The following is a 21,232-nucleotide window of genomic DNA, read 5'->3' on the forward strand; positions in this document are numbered from 1 at the left end:
AGTATCCATATATCTTGCTCAGGCATGTCTTGATGGGAACAGCACAGCCAGTTTAAATGTAAGAACTGAATTACACCAACATTTCTATTTTAAAAGAGTTGTTGAACTTTTTAAACTTGTATCTGGAGGCTTGAGATTTTTGACCAAAATCATTTTTAAATTGGAATTTGAGTAATTTGAAATTTAATGTTTGGTTTTGAGGTTAATTACCCTATTAAATTGTTGAATTAGAAACATCTATGCTGCCTACAGAAAAACTTGCTATAGTGTCAAGATGCATGTGAAGGCAATTAATTCCAGACAAAAAGACAATCACTAATGTAAAGCTTGGCACGTTTAAAATTTATGCAATTCATTATATGAATTGGAAATTGGTTCTGGTAAATTAATTTGTAGAAAGGTGTAAAATCTGAAAAGATGCAAAACAATAACTATATTTATTTCAGAATGCTGTCTTCCTTATTCATTTATAATTTCGAATTTCATGTTATAATAGAATCTAAGGGTTAAATTTGTAAAGGACCAGTTTAAAAATGGGATCTGTATAACTGACAACTTATTTTAAAAAAACATGTAAAGTGTGACACCATTTGAAGCTGTGATTTGATCCATGTGCGAAGTTTGAGATTTTATTTCATGGATAGATGGTGTGTGTTAATCTGCAAGGACATTTTAAAAATCAGTTATGAGCAAAGTATAAACTCTATGTTGAAATATATTCAAAGGGACAGTATAAAAACATGAACTCATACATAAGATAGACACACCCCAAATACTTTCAAGATGGCGGTGTTCCTTTGTCCTTCTTTGATGGAAGTGGTCATGGGTTTAGAAGGTGTTGTCTAAGAGCCTTGTTAAATTCTTGAAAGTAGATTCAAGATATACCTAGAAACAAAGGACACTTCAAAAGCTGCATACACATATGTGAAATTGGATTGATTTCACACCAACAAAGTATAAAAAAGGATCTTGTTTCCAGTCGTGTTCCATTTAAAGTTATCCAAGCTAATATAGGGAATGAGATCTTTATATTCTTAGGTCATATGCCATCACCTATTGATGGTACAATGAGCATGTCTGTAAAGATATGTACAAACATACTGACCGTCAGACGTAATACAATATCTCCCTTTATACCAAAATAAAAGTTTATCCCAAACAGAAAGGCATGGTTCTGCATAGCTACATGTTGTCAATTTAATAACAATGCAAACAGCTAAAACAGAAATTAAAAGACTAACATTTCAAACTTCAATGTAACATTTTGGAGGTTTGACAACTTTTTCTGATCTGGTAACTGTACCTATCTGCAGAGGTAGGTGTTGTTCTCTGCAACACTTGTTTGACCAATTTGATTGGTTTGCTATCGATTGATGGCATTCAACATCACTGCACAACCATCATTGTCGAAATGTTCGTTGTTACTCCCTTCATGTGTGATTGATATGGCAAGTATTAGCTGACTTCTTTTCCTTCACAATGTAGTACTGTAATCACAGATGACTTCATACGATTTGGACTGGTTGCATACCCTAGAAACTATTGGTGATATCTAAGTATTTGTATTTCTAACTCACATTCTCCATCCAGTGTATAGTTTTGGTAGTTCTCTACCTGCTCACTTATTGTGTACCTCTTTCACTCTCCTCTATTTGTGAAGAAGTTGCCATATGTCTTGGAAAGAGCGTTTAATTGGTTGCTGGACAGGAGTTTTATACATACTTTCCAAGAATGTGTTGGGTTGAGGATTGTAATCCCTTTTACTTTGGTATTACATGAAAATACAGCAATGCAATGTGAAAATCTTGTATTTCTGGACACCTTAAAATCATTGATTTGATGTGGATCACTCCACATATATCTCTTATGTAGTATAGATGTCTTGAAACAGCTTGCCAGTGAACTGGTGTCATTATGAGACACTGATTCAGGACACTACATAATTTGAAAATAGTGGTCATTGTGTCAGTAGTCATGGTCATTGTGTTGCTAAGTCATCAAAATAAAGTTTAGCAAAGTAATCTGCCATAATGATGTAGTCTTCCCTGTGCACTGTGATTAAGTCCTATGCTACTTTTGTCCAAAAGTAAATGCAACGTCATCTGGGTATAAAGGCTTCCTCCACTGCTGGGGTTGATTATGTTTGACATGCCACATTGAATATCCCAATTTATCCATCACCAGGACTTACATTCACTAGCTGTCCTGTGTATTCAATATCCACATGTCTCTGATATTATGTGGATATGATATCTTGGCATGATGCTTTTCACATTAATACTTATTTACATTTAAAAGTAGCTTGGTGTGATACACCAAGTTCTTCATTGTACAGCCAAATGAATGAATCTTCTCCTGTATCTTCAATACAGTCAGGCTGTCTCTGAGTAATATGGATTATGTACTGTAAGATGTCTTCATGCAGCGGAGTGCGATTTACTGAGGTGTGTCTTTCAAAATGTGTAATGGCAATATGATGACACTAGTTACTGTTTTGATTTTAGCTTTTATTGTTTGTGGTACTGCCTTTATAAGCAATGACATTCATTACTGTAAAACCTTTTGATTATCTTGTAATGCTGACAATATTTGAGAAAACCGCTTCTGAAATTTGTTTTTTCCTTACTTGACTCTGGACCTTATCAAAATGGTTGCGTTAGTGCATCTTCAGAACTATTTTCTTGCTGCAAATGTATTTGTGTTGCACTGTGTTGTTGGTATCTGTTTTGTTCTGCAATCTATCTGTATTCACTAAAACCTATGACATCCCCTACACACAGGGTAAAAACAAGGGCTGCAGATGCTGGAAACCAGAGTCTAGATTATAGTGGTGCTGGAAAAGCACAGCAAGTCAGGCAGCATCCGAGGAGCAGGAAAATCGACGTTTCGGGCAAAAGCCCCTCATCAGGAATAGAGGCAGGGTGTCTGCAGAGTGGAGAGACTCTGCAGACACCCTGCCTCTATTCCCTACACACGAGTCGACTTCCTGTTTTCCTAAACCCTTGAGTATAGTCAAGATGACCTCGGTATCTCAACAAGAAAGAGAGAACAACACCAAAGCACCAACGATAGTGACTTAAATTTAGCTGCACATAATGTAGTAACAAGCATTACAATCAGGTGAATCACCAATCTCACAGAGGGTTATTGCTTCTCAAAACTATGCCCCCTTTTCTTAGAACTCCATGCTTTATCTCTGCAAATGGGTTTCTGCTCTGCCACAGTACCTCCCTTGTCAGTCATTAATGACATCGTGTGTGACCTGTTTGCAGCCTTTAACATGGTTAGGCTATCATCTTTTCTAATGTAACTCAGCTAGATGAACCACATACGCCTGCTCCCAGAATTATCTATTTAATTATCATCAAGAGAATCACTTGAGAGACTTCTGTTCCCACTGTCATGTTGGTACTCTGGAGTAGGCGAAAGTGAGGACTGCAGATGCTGGATATCAGAGTCAAGATTAGAGTGGTGTTGGAAAAGCACAGCAGGCCAGGCAGCATCTGAGGAGCAGGAAAATTGATGTTTTGGGCAGGAGCCCTTCATCAGTGATGCCCGTCATTAGGAGCCCTTCATCAGTAACATCGATTTTCCTGCTTCTTGGATGCTGCCTGACTTGCTGTACTTTTCCAGCACCACTCTAATCTTGACACCAGTATTCTGGTATCACTTGATATCCCTCCATTGTTCCTTAATTAGCAAACTGCTTATCTAACATCCAGTATTGGATGAGCAGGAATTTCCACTGTTTGAATATTAGGAAACGTGAAGTAATTGTTTTCAGTCCCCACTCCTAACTATATTGTCCTGCTAATGACTCAACCTGTCTCCCCAGTAAAGCCAGTCTGTTTATAAACTTTCTATCACAAGGGCTGTACAGGCTTGGTCTTGAGATAAGCTTCTGATCTCATACCTGTGCCATCACTAATAACAGCAATTTCCACATTTGTAGGTCACCCAATGCAGTTGAAACCCTCATTAATGCTTCTGTCACATCCACACTTGATTATTCCAATGTATTTCTAGCTGGAGTCCACATTCTGCTTGCTGTAAAACTTGAGATCATTCACAACTCTGCTTTCTGTGTCTCAGAATGCTGTTGCTTATCACCTCTGTGTTCGCTGATGTACAATGAATTGATTTTACAGTTCAGATCTTGGTTTTCAAAGCCACCATGGCCTCACTTCTCTCTATTGAGGTAAATCCCTGCAGGCCCACAATTCTGTGATATCAACACGTGCTAATTCTATCATCTTCTGCATTCCCCATCAGAATCACTCTACGTTTAGTCACTGTGTCTTCAGTTGGCAAACCCCCAAGCTTTGGAATTTCCTCCTCATTCTAAATAGTCTACCTCACTGTCCTCTTTGAGGAAACCAATATTTTGGTCATTAACCAAAAATCAACAAACGTGGCTTGGAGTCATACTTTACTTGACAATGCTGTGCTGCACTTTGGAACATTGGATGACATAAAGGTGTCATATAAAGATAACCTGTATGCTTATTTATTGGCCTGAGGGTGCAGTTGCAGATGAATTTTGCTGCAGAGGTTTCAGGTTAATCATGCAGCAATAATAACATAAAGAAAACTTTTTGTTTAATTTTCTAGGACCAAGAGCAAGGGATGTAGAGTTGAGGCCCAATGAGGGTGACGGGGTTGAAGGAGCTACAGCACTGCACATGAGAACAACTGAAAGCATGGATCGGAAATTGGAGGAACTAAAAGAATATAAAGGTATGATGGACATTTTCAAAGTGGAATTGTGACAGGGATCGGTTCCAATGCTGTCTGGAGTATGGCGAGATTAAAAGAAAGGATGCTAGCATGATATCTTAAAAAGATAAATATAACAGCAAGAGGTACATTGGGAATTGTGGAGTGAGGTAAACATCAAATGATTTGTTTTGTTGGTTTTTAATTTGTTCTTGGGATGTTGGCTTCACTGGTGAGATCAGTATTTGCTAACCATCCCTATTTACCCAGAGAGCAGAGGATCCTGCCTGAAATGTCAACTCTCCTGCTCCTTTGATGCTGCTTAACCTCCTGTGCTTTTTCCAGTTCCACATTTTATTGATTTTGACTTTCCAGCATCCACAGTCCTCACTATCTCCAAGCAGATAAGATTCAATCATATTGTTGTGAGTCAAGTGTCATATATAGGCTAGACCAGGTAAGGACAGCAGATTTCTCTCCCAAAAGAACATTAGTGAACTATGAGTTTGACAGTTGACAGTGATTAATTGTGTTGAGGGCAACTTCTTTGACCATTGATTCTTGGCCCACCATGGTGCAGGATTTGGAAAAGAGATGATCATGTGAATCAAAGATCTGTGAGGGCCATTTGAATCAGACCAATTGTTGTGAAATGAGGGTTAGATCGGTATTAAAGATGACCAATGAACAAACTGCAGTCGAACTTCTAAACTGGAAGAAGACAGACTTCAATGTAACGAAAAGGAATCTAGCCAGAATAAAGTGGAGGATTGACAGGTATAAAACCGAAATGGAACAATGAGTCTTTAAGGTAAAAATGGTTTAGGTACAGGCAAACACATATTCTTCTAACAAAGGCAATACATAAGGGAACCTTTGATAAGAGGGAGATAGAGCGTATGGTCACATGGGTAGATACTTGGCAAATGAATTTTAATGTGAGGTAATGCATTTTGATAGAAGAGATATGGAAAGACAATGCAGGCTGAATGGTACAACATTGAGGGGAGTCCAGAAACAAAGGGACCTCAGGGTTCTTGTGCGTGATTCATTGAAGTTCACCAGACAAGTTGAAACAGTTGTAAAAAATGGCTTATAGGATTCTTGTGTTTATAAATAGAGGCATAGACTATAAAAGCAAAGAGGTGGTGCTGCATCTTTAAAAATATTTGGTCATACCACATTTGAATTATTATGTTTATTTCTGGACACCTTATTTAAGGAAGAATATTTAAGCCCTGGAGACAATGCAAAGAAGATTTACTAGAATGATACCGGGAATGAGAGATTTTAGATTCAAGGAAAGATAAAAGAGATTGGTCTTATTCTCCTTGAGTCAAGAAGATTAAGAGGTGAGCTTGTTGAAGTGTGCAGAATTATAAATAGTTTTGACATGGTAATTGATATTCTGTTTACACTAGTTCATATGTCAGTAACTAGAGGGTCACAATTTCAAGATCATCAGTAAGATGAGGAGAAACTCCTTTATGCAGAGATGTTAGGATTTTAGAATGTGCTGCCTGGGAGAACGTTAGAAGGTGGAGAGAGGTTCCAAAAAAGGTTTCAAAAGAGAGCTGGATAAAGATGTAGTTAGAGCCCTATGGCAATAAGGCTGAAGAGTGGGAATAACTGGTTAGCTTTTTCAGAAGCTGGTACAGAAACAATGGCCTCCTCCTATATTATAAAATTCTATGATTCTTAATCTGAAGAAAAACAGAGGAATTTGGGGATCATCTTTGAAGGTAACAGGAAATATTGATAAAGAGCTAACAAAGTATATGGCTTGTACGACTTCATAAATAGAGATACTGAATACAAAACATCATAATATGCTGAACATGGATAAAGCTCTGATATGCCTCGTCTTGGAATATTGCTTCCAGTTCTGGTCACCACATTTTGGGAGAGTTCTTCATCATAAAATCAGAAGAGAACACAAGTCATGAGAACAGGAGATAACCACATGGATGGTTGAGGGACAGGCAGCGAGTTTTGAGAAGATTTGTAGGTTGAGGTTCTGGATGTAGGTTTGCTTGCTGAGCTGGAAGGAACAATAGACAATGCAGACAATCGACGGACAAGAACAATAAACAATGCAGACAGTCGAGGGAGAGGAACAGGTATACACTGTAAGAAATAGGAATAGGAGAATGGCATTCATCCCATTGAGTGTGTTCTGTCATTCAATAGGATCATGGCTGATTCAAGAATCTGTCTTAGCCTTAAATATACAAACAGACTCTGCCCTCACTGTTGCCAAGATTCAAACCTCTGAGAGAAGAAAACCTTCGTCATCTCAATTTTAATTTGCTGGTCCTTCATTCTGGGATTATGTTCTAAGGTCCTAGACTCTCCCACATGGGAATACATCCTCTCAGCATTTACCCTGTCAGATGTGGTGTCACCAGTACCTTGTACAGTTGCAATAAGACTTCCCTAGTCTTGTATTCCAACACCCTTGATATAAGTCAAGCCTTCCTGATTACCTGTTGTACCTGTGACCTAGATTTCTGTGTCAAAAGGTGCAGCACTGGAAAAGCACAGCATATCAGGCAGTGTCCGAGGAGCAAGACAGTTGACATTTCGAGCATAGGATCTTCATCAGGAAAGTTGGGAGTGGGGGAAGCAGGGGACTGAGAGATAAATGGGAGGCGCGGTGAGACTCGGGGAGCTGGGGAATGGTGGACAGGAATGCGATAGGTGGATGAAGGTGGAGGGTGATGGTGATAGGTCAGAGTAGAGGGTGGAGCAAATAGATGGGAAGGAAGATGGACAGGTAGGACAGTTCAAGAGGGCTGTGCCAAGTCTGAGGGTGGGGGGAGGGGAGATGAGGAAACTGGTGAAATCGACATTAATCCCATGTGGCTGGAGGGTCCCAAGGTGGAAGGTGAGTTGTTCAATCTCCAGTCATCAGGTGGCTCAGATTTGGCAGTGGAGAAGGCCTAGAACTTGCATGTCCTTGGCGGAGTAGGGAGGGGAGTTTTATGCACAAGTACCCCAAGTCCCTTTGTGTTGGAGCTTTCTGCTGTTTTTTTGTCATTTAAATAATGCTCTGTTCTTTTGTTTTTCCTTCATATTTTTCCACATTATACTTAATTTGCCAACATTTTGCCCACAATATCTCTCTTCAAATGGTTTCTGTCTCCTTCAGATGGACTGGGAAAATTAGGTTGGTAGTGGATCTCAAGAAAAAGAATTCATGGAATGTCTTCAAGATGGTTTTCTGGAGCCGACTAGGAAATAGGCAATTCTGGATTTGGTGATGTGTAATGAGACAGACTTGATTAGGGAGCTTAAGGTGAAGAAGCCCCAAGGGATACTGACTATATTATGATAAATACTGGATTAGTGGTGCTGGAAGAGCACAGCAGTTCAGGCAACATCCAACGAGCAGCGAAATCAACGTTTCGGGCAAAAGCCCTTCATCAGGAATAAAGGCAGTGAGCCTGAAGCATGGAGAGATGCTCTCCATGCTTCAGGCTCACTGCCTTTATTCCTGATGAAGGGATTTTGCCCGAAATGTTGATTTCGCTGCTCGTTGGATGCTGCCTGAACTGCTGTGCTCTTCCAGCACCACTAATCCAGTATTTGGTTTTCAGCATCTGCAGTCATTGTTTTTACCTATATTATGATAAAGTTCACTCTGAGAGGGAGAAGGTGGAATCAGATGTAACAGTATTACAATTGAGTAAAAGTAACATTTTAAGATATGAGGGAGGAGCTGGCCAGCGGTGATTGGAAGGAGAGCTTAACCGAGAAGACAGTGAAGCAGCATTGGCAGGAGTTATTGCAGGTAATTTGGGAGGCATAGTAGAAATTCATCGCAAGGAAGAAGAAGCAAATTAAGGGATGGATGAAGCAACCATGACTGACAAGGAAAGTCAAGTACAGCACAAAAGGAGAAGAAAAGGTAGACAATATGGTAAAGATTAGTGGGAAACCAGAGGATTAGAATGCCTTTAAAAACAGCAGAGAATAACTCTGGAAAGGCAACAAGAAGGGAGAAGATGCAATATGAGGGCAAATGAGCTAGTAATATAAAAAAAGATTGCAGGAGATTTTCTTGATGTTTAAGTAATATTAGAGAGGCAAGAGTGGATATTAGGTCACTGGAAAATGAGTTTGAAGAAGTAATAATGGGGAACAAAGAAATGGTGGATGAACTGAATAGGTACTTTGCCTCAATTTTCACAGTGAAAGGCACCAGCAGCATACCTGAACTTCAAGAGAGTTGGGGGGAATGATGAGTGTAATGGCCATCACTAAAGAGAAGATGCTGGAGAAGCTGAAGACCTGAAGGTGGATAAATCATCTAGACCAGATGGACTACCACCCCAAATTACTGAAGGAGATAGCTGAAGAGATTGTGAAAGCATTGGTGGTGATCTTTCAGGAATCACTAGAGTCAGGGAGGGTTGCAGAGGACTGGAAAATGGCTAATGTAACACTCCTGTTTACGAAGAGAGGGAGGCAGAAGACAGGAAACTATCGACCTGTTAGCCTGACGTCTGTCATTGGTAAGATTTTAGAGTCCATTATTAAGGATCGGATTGCGTGGTACTTGGATGTATATGGTAAAATAGGGCTAAGTCAGCACAGCTTCGTCAATGTGATGTCATGCTTGATAAATCTGTTAGAATTCTTTCAGGAGGTAATGAGCAAGTTAGACACAGGAGAGCCATTGGATGCGATCTATTTGGATTTCCAGAAGGCCTTTAACAAGGTGTTGCACAGGAGCCTGCTAAATAAGAGCCCACAGTGTTGGGGCAAGGTATAGGCATGGATGGAGGATTGGCTGACTGCTAGAAAGCTGAAAGTGGAGATAAACGGGTCTTTTTCAAGATGGTAGCTGGTGACTAGTAGAGTTCTGTATCTCTTTGTGTTGGGACCACAACCTTTTTCACATTATATATTAACAATCTGGCTGAAGGAACTCAGAGCATTGTTGCAAAGTTTGCAGATGACAGAAAGATAGGTGGAGGGACAGATAGTGTTGAGGAAATGGGGAAGTTGCAGAAAGAAGTAGACAGGCTAGGAGAGTGGGCAAAGAAGGGTCAATGGACTGAGGAGTGGCAGATAAATTTCAATTTAGATAAATGTGAGGTGATGCATTTTGGAAAGGCAAATCAAGGCAGTATTTATACACCTAATGGTAAGGTCCTGGGGAGTTGTTGCTCAACAAAGGGACCTTCGAGTGAAATTTCATAGTTCCTTGAAAGTGGAGTCGCAAGGTAGAAGGTGTTTTGTACGCTTGCCCTTATTAGTCAATACATTAAGAATAAGAGTGAGAGGTCATGTTGCTGCTGTACAGGAAATTGATTAGGCCACTTTTAGAATATTGTGTGCAATTCTGGTCTCCTTGCTACAGGCAGAATGTTATGAAACTTGACAGGGTTCAGAAAAGATTGACAAGAATTTTGCCAGGATTGGAAGGTTTGAGCTACAGAGAGAGGTTGAATAGGCTGTGGATATTTTCCCTGAAATGTCGGAGACTAAGATTTATAAAATCACGAGGGGCATTGGTAGGGGAAAAGGTATTCCCCAGGGTAGAGGAATCCAAAACTGGAGAACATAAGGTTAAGGTGAAAGGAGAAAGATTTAAAAAGGATCTAAGGGCAACTTTTTCATGTAGAGGGTGGTGTATGTATGGAATGAGCTACCAGAAGAAGTGGTTGAGGTTGGTGCAATTACAACATTTAAAAGGCATCTGAATGGTTGCATGAAATGGAAGGGTTTAGAGGGATTTGGCCCGAATGTTGGCAAATAGAACGAGATTAATTTAGGATATCTGGTTGGGGTGGACGTGTTGAACTGAAAGGTCTTTCTCTGTGCTGTACGTCTCTATGACTTTGGTAGGAAACATAGAGACATAGACTGTTTTCTGATTGGGAAAAGGCTTCAGAAATCTAAAGCACGAAGGGACTTGGGAGACCTAATTCCGGATTCTCTTCAGGTGAATCCCATTTCGGTGCAGTTGACAGGAAGGCAAATCCAATGTAACCATTCATTTCAAGAGGACTAGAATATAAGGGCAGGAGTATACTGCACATAATGTATAAGACTTTAGTCAGACCACATTTGGAATATTGTGAGTAGCTTTAGAATCTCCATATCTAAGGAAGGATGTGTTAGCATTGGAGGGGTCCAGAGAAGATTTACAAAAATGACCCCAGGGATGAAGCATTTATCATATGAGGAGCGGTTGAGGACTCTGAGTCTGCACTTGATGGAATTTATAAGGATGAGCGGGGTTCTGATTGAAACTCACAGAATACTGAGAGGCCTGGACCTAGTGGACATGGAGAAGATCTTTTCACTACTTGGAGAGACTAGAATCCAAGGGCACAGCCTCAGATTGAAGGGGTGATCATTTAGAACTGAGATGAAGAGGAATTTCTTCATCCACAGGATGGTTAATCTGTGGAACTCACTGCCACAGATGGTTGTGGAGGCCAAGTCATTGAGTATATTTAAGTCTGTGATGCTTAGGTACTTGTTTGTCAGTATATCAAGGGTTATGGGGAGAAAGCAGGAAAATAGGGTTGAGAAACATTTCAGTTATAATCAAATGGTGGAGCACACTCAATGGGCTGTATGGCCTAATTCTGTAGCTATGTCTTCTGGTCTTTTGCAACTTGACTTTCCACCTATTTTTGTGTTGTCTGTAAATTTGGCTTCAGTATTTTTGTTTTCTTCTTCCAAGTCATTAATTTATGCTACCAAATAGAGATACCTAGGGGTGGAGTCAGGTTGGTGAAGATGGTATTTGGCACACTTGTCACAACAGTGAGTACAGGAGTTGTGATGGCATGTTATACAATCATAGAGTCAAAACATCATGCAGCATGAAAATAGATCCTGTGGTGGAGCTAGTCCATGCTGCACGTGTTGCCAAATTAAACTAGTTCCACCTGCCTGTGTTTGGCCAATATGCTTCCAAACCTTTCCTATTCATGTACCTATCCAAAAGCTTTTAAAAGTTATAACTGTACCTGCATTCATCACTTCATATGGCAGTTCATTCCACGCACTAACCACACTGTGTAAAAATGTTCCCCCTCATGTTCTTTGCCAATCTTTCTTCTCTCATGTTAAAAATATGCCCCCTAGTTTTGATCTCCTCCACCTTAGGAAAAAAGAGACCGTTGCTATTCCCTTATCTATGCCGCTAATGATTTTATAAACCTCTATAAGATCAGCCCCCAACCTCCTACACTCCAATGGAAAAAGTCCCAGCCTATTTTTATAACTTAAACTCTCCATCCCCAACCATATTCTAGTTAATCATTTCTGAATCCTCTCCAGTTTAACAATATTCTTCTGATAACAGGGCAATCAGCACAGTATACAAGTACTCCAGAAGAGGCCTCACCAATACATTGTACTACCTCAACATGATGTCCCAACTCCAGTACTCAAAGGTTTGAACAAATGTCTTCAGGATATTGGTGATGTGACTCTTAGAATACTACATACAATTCTGGTCACTCTTCTATAAGATGGATGTTGTTAAACTTGAGAGGATGCAGAAAAGATTTAAAAGGGTGTTGCCAGGACTGAAGGATTTGAGTTATATGGAAAGGCTGAATAGATTGGGGCTTTTTTCCATGGAGCATCAGAGGCTGTGGGGTGACCTTATAGAGGCTCATAAAATAAAAATAAGGGCTGATGCAAAATATCTCTTTAACTCCTTTGTTCCTCATAACTATCTCCCCAAATCCATTTTGTAAGAGGTCTATGCTCACTTTGCTTCTCTGTCCCTTTTTATATCTTTAAAGAAGCTCTCATTGTCAGCTTTAAGTTCCAGGATAGTTTGTCTTCACAGTGAATGTTCTTTCTCTTTATACTTCTGTTTTTCTGGCATCTGAATTTATAATAGTCTTTGGGCTATCACTGACTATGGCTTCCCTTTCAAGCTTTTCCTTTCAACTTTGTGCTCTTTTTAACTTTCTTGATTAACCATGTCTGGTTTATCCCTCTCTTAGCTTCCTTCCTCCTTGCTGGGACATATTTTTCTTAGAGTCAGGAATTACCTCCTTAACTGTCTGACCCTACTTGTTATCATTCCTGCTAATTTATCCATCCAGTTCACTTTAACTAACTCTATTGTCATTTCATTGTAGTTCCCTTTATTTAAGTTAAACACAGTTTTTTCTGACCAATGTTTCTCACACCTAAATTAAATATTGAATTCTATTATGTTATGAAAATTACTTCCTATCTTTTACTTGAAAGTAATTTATTAAACATGCCTCATTACGCATTACTTTATCCAGGATAGCCTGTTCCCTGATCAGCTCCATTGCACATTGCTCTAGGAAACTGTCTCTAATGCACTCTCTAAATTTGTTATTGTTACTACACACTCCAATTGATTAACCCAATCAACATAAAGAATAAAATCACCATAATTATTTCTCTGTTCTTTTTAAATGCTCCTATTACTTGTGATTTATGCCCTTTCCTACAGTGTGGCTGTTACAAAACACTCCTCCTACCAATGTCATCTTTGTCTTATTGTTATTTCTTTCCTCCTAAATAGACTGTGCATCATCTGAGCCTAGATCACCTCTCTCAATTGTCCTCATTTTATTTATTATTCACAGTGCTACCCTATCACTTTTCCTTCCCTCCTGTCTTTCCAAAAGATCAAATACCCTGAATGTTAAGTTCCAAGTTTTGATTGCAATGTAACTATTTCTCCATAATGCTTATGAGAGCATATCAATTTACCTCGATTTACACCATGTACCTTATTCGGAATGCTTCATACATTAAGGTACAAAGCTTTTAAGCTTATTCTTTTTTGCCATTTTTAATCATCATATCTATTCCTTATATTCTGTCCTATTTGCTTCTTGTTCTTGATTACCCTGTCTACCTTTTCTGCATTTTACTGTTCTTTCTTTTATTACTGTCTTTGTTTCTCTTTCTCTTTCTCTTGTCACTCATCTTAGCCTCATTCCTGATGAAGGGCTTTTGCTCAAAATATCATTCTCCTGTACCTCGGATGCTGCCTGACCTGCTGCGCTTTTCCTGAACCACACTTTCAACTCTCATCTCCAGCATCTGCAGTCCTCACTTTCTCCTGAGGTTCCCAGCCTACTGCCATTCTGGCTTTGAGGCCCTACTTTTCAATTTACTTTCTAGAGCCATATATTTAGCTTTTAGGACCTTATTCCTGCTTTTATTATGTACGTCATTGGTACCAATGTGTACCATGACTACTGGGTTTTCATCTTCCCCTCTAGAATATTCTGTAGTTGCTCTGAAACATCCTTGATCCTAGCACCAAGGAAGCAATGTACCATCCTGGAGTCTCATTTGCAGCCAGAGAAGCACTTATAATTCCACTTACAGTTGAATTCCCAATAACTCCCACAGGAGAGAAGCAGAGCAACGAGAATTAGATTACTCTAGGTTTCAGGAATGATGGTTTGGCTACAAGATTAGGTTGGAGAATCTGGGGTTGTTCTCCTTGAAGCAAAATAAACCGAGGGGAGATTTGATAGTGGTAGCCAAGATGATGACATGTTTTGATATGGAGGACAAAGGAAAACTATGTCCATCTGTTGATAGTTTGGGAACTCAGGCCACATCTTTCAGGTTTTAGCAAGAGATGGGATCTTTGTAAATAAGTTTATTTTGAATGCAGTGAGCATTAATGGTATGGAACTCACTGTCTTTAAGGAGAAGAGATGTATAGTTTCAAAATAAAATTGAATAAACATTTGAGGGAAATATTAAGCAGATCTGAATGAATAGGGCAGAGGAATGGAACAGATTGGATGCTATACAGAGAACTAGTATATACTTGATGGACAGAATATCCTCCTTCTTGGCATTGCAACTCTCTGACTAATTAATCATGGCCATTTATGCTGCAGTCCCATTAATTCATACAAAAGTAGGGAGGCAGTGGGTGTAGAGATCATGTTTTTGGACAAGTAATCCAGCACCCTAGACTAATAGTGTATTGAAATGGCTATTCACCATGGCAGATGGTGAAAATTGAATTCAGTAAAAAATTTGCAATTAAAAAGCTGGTCTAATACTGACCATAAAGCCATTATTTATTGTTGTAAAAACCCTTCTGGTTCTCTAATGCTCTTTAGGGAGAGATATCTGTTGTCCTTAGCTTGTCTGGTCTACATGTTACTCCAGACTCTCAGCAATGTGATTGAATCGGACTCTGGGGCAGTTAGGGATGGGCAATAAATGTAATGATACCCATGCCCCGTGAACAAAATTTTCTAAGATGTCAATTATATGAAATACGAATTTGAACCATGGCTTCTCCTTGAGAAATACAGTTCCAGCTGTATTTTGTAGACATTTTCCCAGTTACGTCTAAAATGGAATTCGAAGGTGTTGTGTTTGATGTATTTGCATCTGAGTTTGTTTGTATACCATCTCAAGGTATATTGACTTCGCGTAACAATTTTGCTAGTATGTATCTCATGAAATAGAAAAGCTGAATTTCCTGATCGCCTGAATGTCCACAAATGACCAGTTTTTGTGATGTGAAGATGCAACATTGACCATACTGCACTTGACCATTTAACAGAAGTGTTTTCTAACTTTCAGTTTTAATCACACCTGAATTCTCATTTGCTTCTCATCCAACTCCTCCAGGTGTTCCAGTATCGGGCCAATCTGGTTCTGTGAATCTTTCTGGTAGTCTTCCCTCCCACAGTCCCTATTCCATGCCCCCTGAGCCAAGCCTTTCCCAGAATCCCTTATCCATCATGATGTCTCGAATGTCGAAGTTTGCCATGCCGAGCTCCACTCCACTGTACCATGATGCAATCAAAACCGTTGCTAGCTCAGATGATGACTCGCCACCTGTACGATCACCAAACCTTCCATCCATGAACCATGTGCCAGGTGAGTATTCAGCAATCCTGTTGGTATCAGATACATTTTGCAAAGTTAGTAGCTTTATGGTGAGAGATGATTCTAATAGAAATTACTTTTTATTTTTTATGTCCATAGCTTGGTGCTGATTGTATCGTTTAAAATATTTGTGAAAATTGGGGCTCACAGGAAATGTTGAAGCAGTGGCTGAAATATAATCATATTTGAAATTGATAACATGACATTGCTAAATACAGGTCAGGTCATCCTGAAATCAAAACACGTCTAACTGTTCCGCATGATTAAGATCTGGATTTATGCTGTGTGATGCACATGAGAACCTTGTGAAGTCCTGAGACAAATAGACACACACACACACACAGACACAACCCGGGAATCTTAAATATAGAATGAGGGATAGGGTTGGATTTCCACTATTCAGGACACACTGGGAAGGTCTCCAGTGTAGAGCTCAGTTCAAATTGGGCCTGTTACATGGTGCTTACCTGGATTCTACCAGCAAATGTTATTCTGCTTAATAGTGATCTAACTCTGGGATTAGCCAGCATAACTGAACTGAGCACATCACGCTTGATCTGAACATACGCAATTACTTTCCCCAGCAACACCAATACTCCCAGACTCAACCCAGTTACTCCTCAGCTGAACGTCCAACTTTTCCCTTACTTGCCTATTCCTTATCTGACTTACGAACTCACTCACTTATTCACCCACTAACTCACTCACTCATTCATTTACCCACTCATTTATTCACCCACTCATCTATTCACCCACTCACTCATTCGCCCACTCCATCACTCATTCATTCACCCACCCATTCCCTTACTCATTCATTCACTCACCCACCTACTTAATCACTTACTCACTCACCCATCCAGTTGCTCACTTAATCATTCACTTACCAATCCACTCACTCACCAAGCAACCACCCACCCGTATGTTCACCCACTCACTCACTGAAAGACTTGAAACCTTTAGAAATGTATCTGAATGCAGCAGCTAAATCATATGAGTGGGTTGTGTTATCTTTTTGCCCATCTGTTCCTTTGCTTGTCAGTCTCCTGCTTGGATAGCTTCTCTTATCCATCATTGCCGCATGTGGAGTCAGTCATCCTGCTGACCGAAAGAAAGTTCAGACAAATTTTCATTGGCAATCGTAATGGGCATGTTATCAACACTGTGACTCAATGGCCACAGGATCTGGGTCATGATAAAATGAATACTTTCCTCACTGCCTCTCAACTATTGATTTGAAAACAGTTTTCTCCATGCTCCAAACAGACATTGCAAGACATTCCCAATTCAATCCCTATCGTGCGTATATAAGCCGTTCGACCCATCAAGTCTGCACAAATCCTCTGAAGAGCATCCCACCCAGACCCCGTGCCCCACCCTAAACCTGCATTAACTATAGCTAATCTATGTAGTCTGCCCTTCCCTGGACACTAAGGGGCAATTTAGTATGGCCAATCCACCTAACCTACACTGAGGGTTTTTTTGGACTGAGGGAGGAAACCACAGCACCTGGCGGAACCCACACAGAAATGGGGCAAATGTTACACAAACTGTAACCCAAGGCTAGAATCAAACCCAGGTCTCTGTCTCTATGAGCCAGCAGTGCTAACGACTGTACCATTGTGCTGAACATGACCTATCCCATGAACTGTCTTCACAAAGCAATTCTGTTGAGCAACACAGGAGCATATTACTGCGGCTGCTGGATTCTGCACTGAAAACAACAAATACTGGAAATCACAGTGGGTCAGACAGCACCCAAGGAGAGACAGCAAGCTAAACATTTCGAGTCTAGATGACTCCAGAATTAGCAATCTAACTTTATCTTTATAAACCCACACTGCTCATAATGTTTGGCGAACATGGCTAACAGTCCTCACACTTACATTTCCATTCCCTCAACTTTGATGCTGTTTAACCTCCAGTCCACACACTTTACTTGTTCTTAGTGAAACTCCATCCAAACACCCTCTTTAGGGCACCATTACTCTGTCAAAAATGTGCACTGGAGATCCACAGCTTGCCATTGTCCAGGAGGAGATCATCACATGCAGGCAAGCAATTAAACAATTCCAAACATGAACTTGTACTTATAGCCTTCAAAAGTGAACATAAACCAAACCAAGGCCATAGGTCATTCCCACAAAGCAAAACAGATTTCAGTATCATGACCAATGATATCATGACCATTGAATTACATTTTACATTCTGTGAATCGTTTGCTATCGCCAGCTCTCATCTGCTGGAACTGGGTGTCAATCAGGTCTTATCTAACTTATAGCTCCTGACAGAGCTGAGCTCTGTTATAGAGAAGGAGAGCTTTCTTCTCCCTAGTGCATTTGTCCTACTTCTTGGAAAACTACTCTTCTTATCCTAGTTCCTCATTATTCATCACATCAGCTTGTTACCTGCTTCAATTGTATGGAGCACAGCCTGCCAGGATGATATGGTATGCTCTCTCTGAATGATACTAGAAGGTTCCTCCACTAAACCAATCCAAGCAGTGGGACCACATTTTCATCAGCCTTCTCTTCGATGTCCCTAGCCGCATTGTATCTGCATCAGTCAGGAGATTATACAATGGTGTCTTGAGCCGTTGTTACAGTGGCTAGTCCTTGACTCCCTTAATGAATCCTGTAGAGCATCCAGCCCCTCAAATACAGCAGCATGAGTGTTCCCAGGATGTAGGTGTTACGGCAGCTGACAGGGTAGTGACTAAGAAGTACTAACGCGATCACAAGTCTCCTGATCATTAATGGAATGGAACCCCTTCCTGTCAGCACATACCACAGTTTTATGATATGGCCTTCTAACTGCCACATGTGCAAAATCAATGATGCCCTCCATCTCGGAGAAACAGTTATATTCTTCAATCCTACTGCTGGGCTGCATCATTGACCCTGTCATGGGGAACGAAATGAACTGGGACAACCTTGTGCAGATGGCATCAGTTTCTGTCCTGATGCATTGTCAGGAGCATGACTAAGATATCTCACACAGATCACCCATTGCTCCCTGGAGTGAGCCAGTCATACAGAAGTTCAGAACGACTGTTACCTTTACAGGCACCAGGAGAGAATGGCTCCCCACTCATGCTGCCCTCATGTCCCATACCAGCATCCAACTCAGCTCCATCACAGTATCCTGGGATCCATGGAGCCCTTGTCAATACTGTACCTCACTCACCCTGAGTTGAAAAGTGTGTCGCTGGCAAAACATAGCAGGTCAGGCAGCATCCGAGGAGCTGGAAAGTCGGCATTCTGGGCATAAGCTCTTTATTAGGAATGTGGAGGGGGAAGGGGGCTCAGAGATAAATAGGAGGTGGGGTGGGGCTGGGGAAGGTAGCAGGAAAGACGATAGGTGGATGTAGGTGGGAGGAAATTGTGATAGGTTGGTCGGGAGGATGGAGCGGATAGGTGGGAAGGAAGATGGACAGTGCTGAGTTGGAGGGTTGGATCTGGAATGAGGTGGGGGGAGGGAGGATTTGGTAATGGTAAAGTCAATGTTGATGCCATGTGGCTGGAGGGTCCCAATATGGAACGTGAAGCATTCTTCCTCCAGTTGGTGGGTGGGTTTGATTTGGTGTTGGAGGAGGCCAGGACTTGCATGTCCTTGGGGGAGTAGGAGGGGGATTTGAAGTGGTTGGCTACAGGACAATGAGGTTGGTTGGTGTGTGTGTCCCAGAGATGTTCTCTGAAATGCTCTGCGAGTTGGTGTCCTGTCTCCCCGATGTAGAGACCTCATCACAGATCCAACCCTCCAATCACAAGTCATCAACATGGACTTAACCAGTTTCCAAATCTCTCCTCCCCCCAACTCATCCCAGATCCAACCTTCCAACTCGGCACCACCCTTTTGATCTGACCAACCTGTCCTACCTGTCCATCTTCCTTCCCACCTATCCGCTCCACATTCCCACTGACCTGTCACAATTACCTCCTACCTGCATCCACCTATCGCTCTCCCATCTGTCTTCCACCCAGCCTCGCTCCCTTCCCCCTCCACATTCCTGATGAAGGGCTTATGCCCGAAAGATCAACTCCCCTGCTCCTCGGATGCTACCTGACCTGCTGTGCTTTTCCAGTGCCACACTCTTCAAATCTGACTCTCTAGCCCTCACTTTATCCTACTCACTCACCCCAATGAAGTGGAGCCAGGGTTGAAAACCTCCCATGGCTTCAATGCATCCTAAGGTTGCTGCAGCAGTGACCTCTCCCTGAGCTGAGTACTCTGCATCCTCCATGGGAGTCAGCTGTTTGGCATCTGCCATAGTCCTCCCGCATCCACCTTCAACATTTTAGGAAGGCAGCTACAATGACCAACATCTCACCTGTTCAACCCTGAGAGGAAATGACCAACTTTGGGAAGAGAAGGAACAAAAGAGTAAACTATGTGTCCATCATTAATTCAGCTTCAGCCTGTGCACTGCTTAATGAAGATGCAGTGCCAGCTGAGTGACCAACACACTACACTAAAAAGGGAGCAGCTGCTGCACTTCAACCCTTTCTCATCCAAGATCTTTATCAGCTTTAACTTCTCATTGTATTCAGTGCAGACTGATTACACTTACATGAAGTAGCAATGATTTGTGCTTTCCCAGCAACCACGAAAATTGTGCAGTTCACCTTTGCCCAGTGCAGGGCTTTGTAACGCCATTGCTGCTAACTTCAGCGTCACTGGGATCCCCATGTTCAGTTTACAGGCACAAATCAGCATGAGGCAAATGGGTGCTTAAATGGTTGAAAATTAAATGTCGCTGGGCTTTGCAAGTGGCTGCTTTATCTATTTGATTCTGTAATTTCTAGGCATCCAGCAGACATGGCTCCGACAGTTGCATCCTTTGAACTGACACTGACTCTACCCACCCTGGTTGTTGTCCAAATTATTGTTTAATTGCCGTTAGTGTCCAATGAATGCCAGGTGATGACAAGGAAAGCAGCTTGCGATTAACACCAACAACAGTGAAATCTGTCTGGTCACCGAGTTGTCCATCCATCCCAAAGACTCCATGTTCCCCTTTAACTTGCTTTATCCCAAAAGAGCATTTCCACCCATTTCCTCACACAGTAATCCACAACATTAGACTTCATCTATAACTGTCTTTCCTGAGCCCTGAGCCCAGTGTTACATCTGAATGTTGCCAACCCCGTTCCTCCTGCTATGGACGCCATGATGGTGATCACTACCACAAACTCACCCTCCCATAGCCTACTACGTTCACTGATACTCTTCTACATCTCCTCCCATGAACATGATTATCCCTCCATCACTGTCCTTGTCCCCAAATGTGCAGGTGTCTGTGATTTCCATTTCCTTAGCCTTAATTCCTCAATCCTTTTGGCAATGAATCCCTAGTTGTTCGCATAGGTCCCCCTTAACCCTTATCATATGTCAACACATAACATCCCCCCCCCAGAATTATATTCACTCCCAACCAGCTTTGACATGCACCCCCCAAATATGACTGACCAGAGCTTGACCGCTTGTTTGTTGTTCCCTGACTGACTAGACGTGATTCCCCTGACTGCTGCTGTCTACAGGTCTGACTGCTGGTCACTCCCAGGACTGTAGTCAGATTAATTTCATGGTCTTCTAGATCCCCCAGAGATATCACTGAATGGCT

General features: G+C 41.3%; 1 protein-coding gene across 11 annotated transcripts in view; it reads left to right on the forward strand.

The window, feature by feature from the left end:
• The window catches only part of bcl9 (BCL9 transcription coactivator), a 263,026-nt gene that overhangs the window by 228,861 nt on the left and 12,933 nt on the right, over nucleotides 1–21,232 (forward strand). For all 11 annotated transcript variants that reach the window (XM_072577888.1, XM_072577890.1, XM_072577889.1 and 8 more), the window contains 2 exons: nucleotides 4,612–4,737; nucleotides 15,352–15,603. In XM_072577888.1, coding sequence (XP_072433989.1) covers nucleotides 4,612–4,737; nucleotides 15,352–15,603 — 378 coding nt within the window. The remainder of the gene's footprint in view (nucleotides 1–4,611; nucleotides 4,738–15,351; nucleotides 15,604–21,232) is intronic.

Source organism: Chiloscyllium punctatum, chromosome 9 (genome assembly GCF_047496795.1).
Source record: "Chiloscyllium punctatum isolate Juve2018m chromosome 9, sChiPun1.3, whole genome shotgun sequence".
Taxonomy (NCBI): Eukaryota; Metazoa; Chordata; class Chondrichthyes; order Orectolobiformes; family Hemiscylliidae; genus Chiloscyllium; species Chiloscyllium punctatum.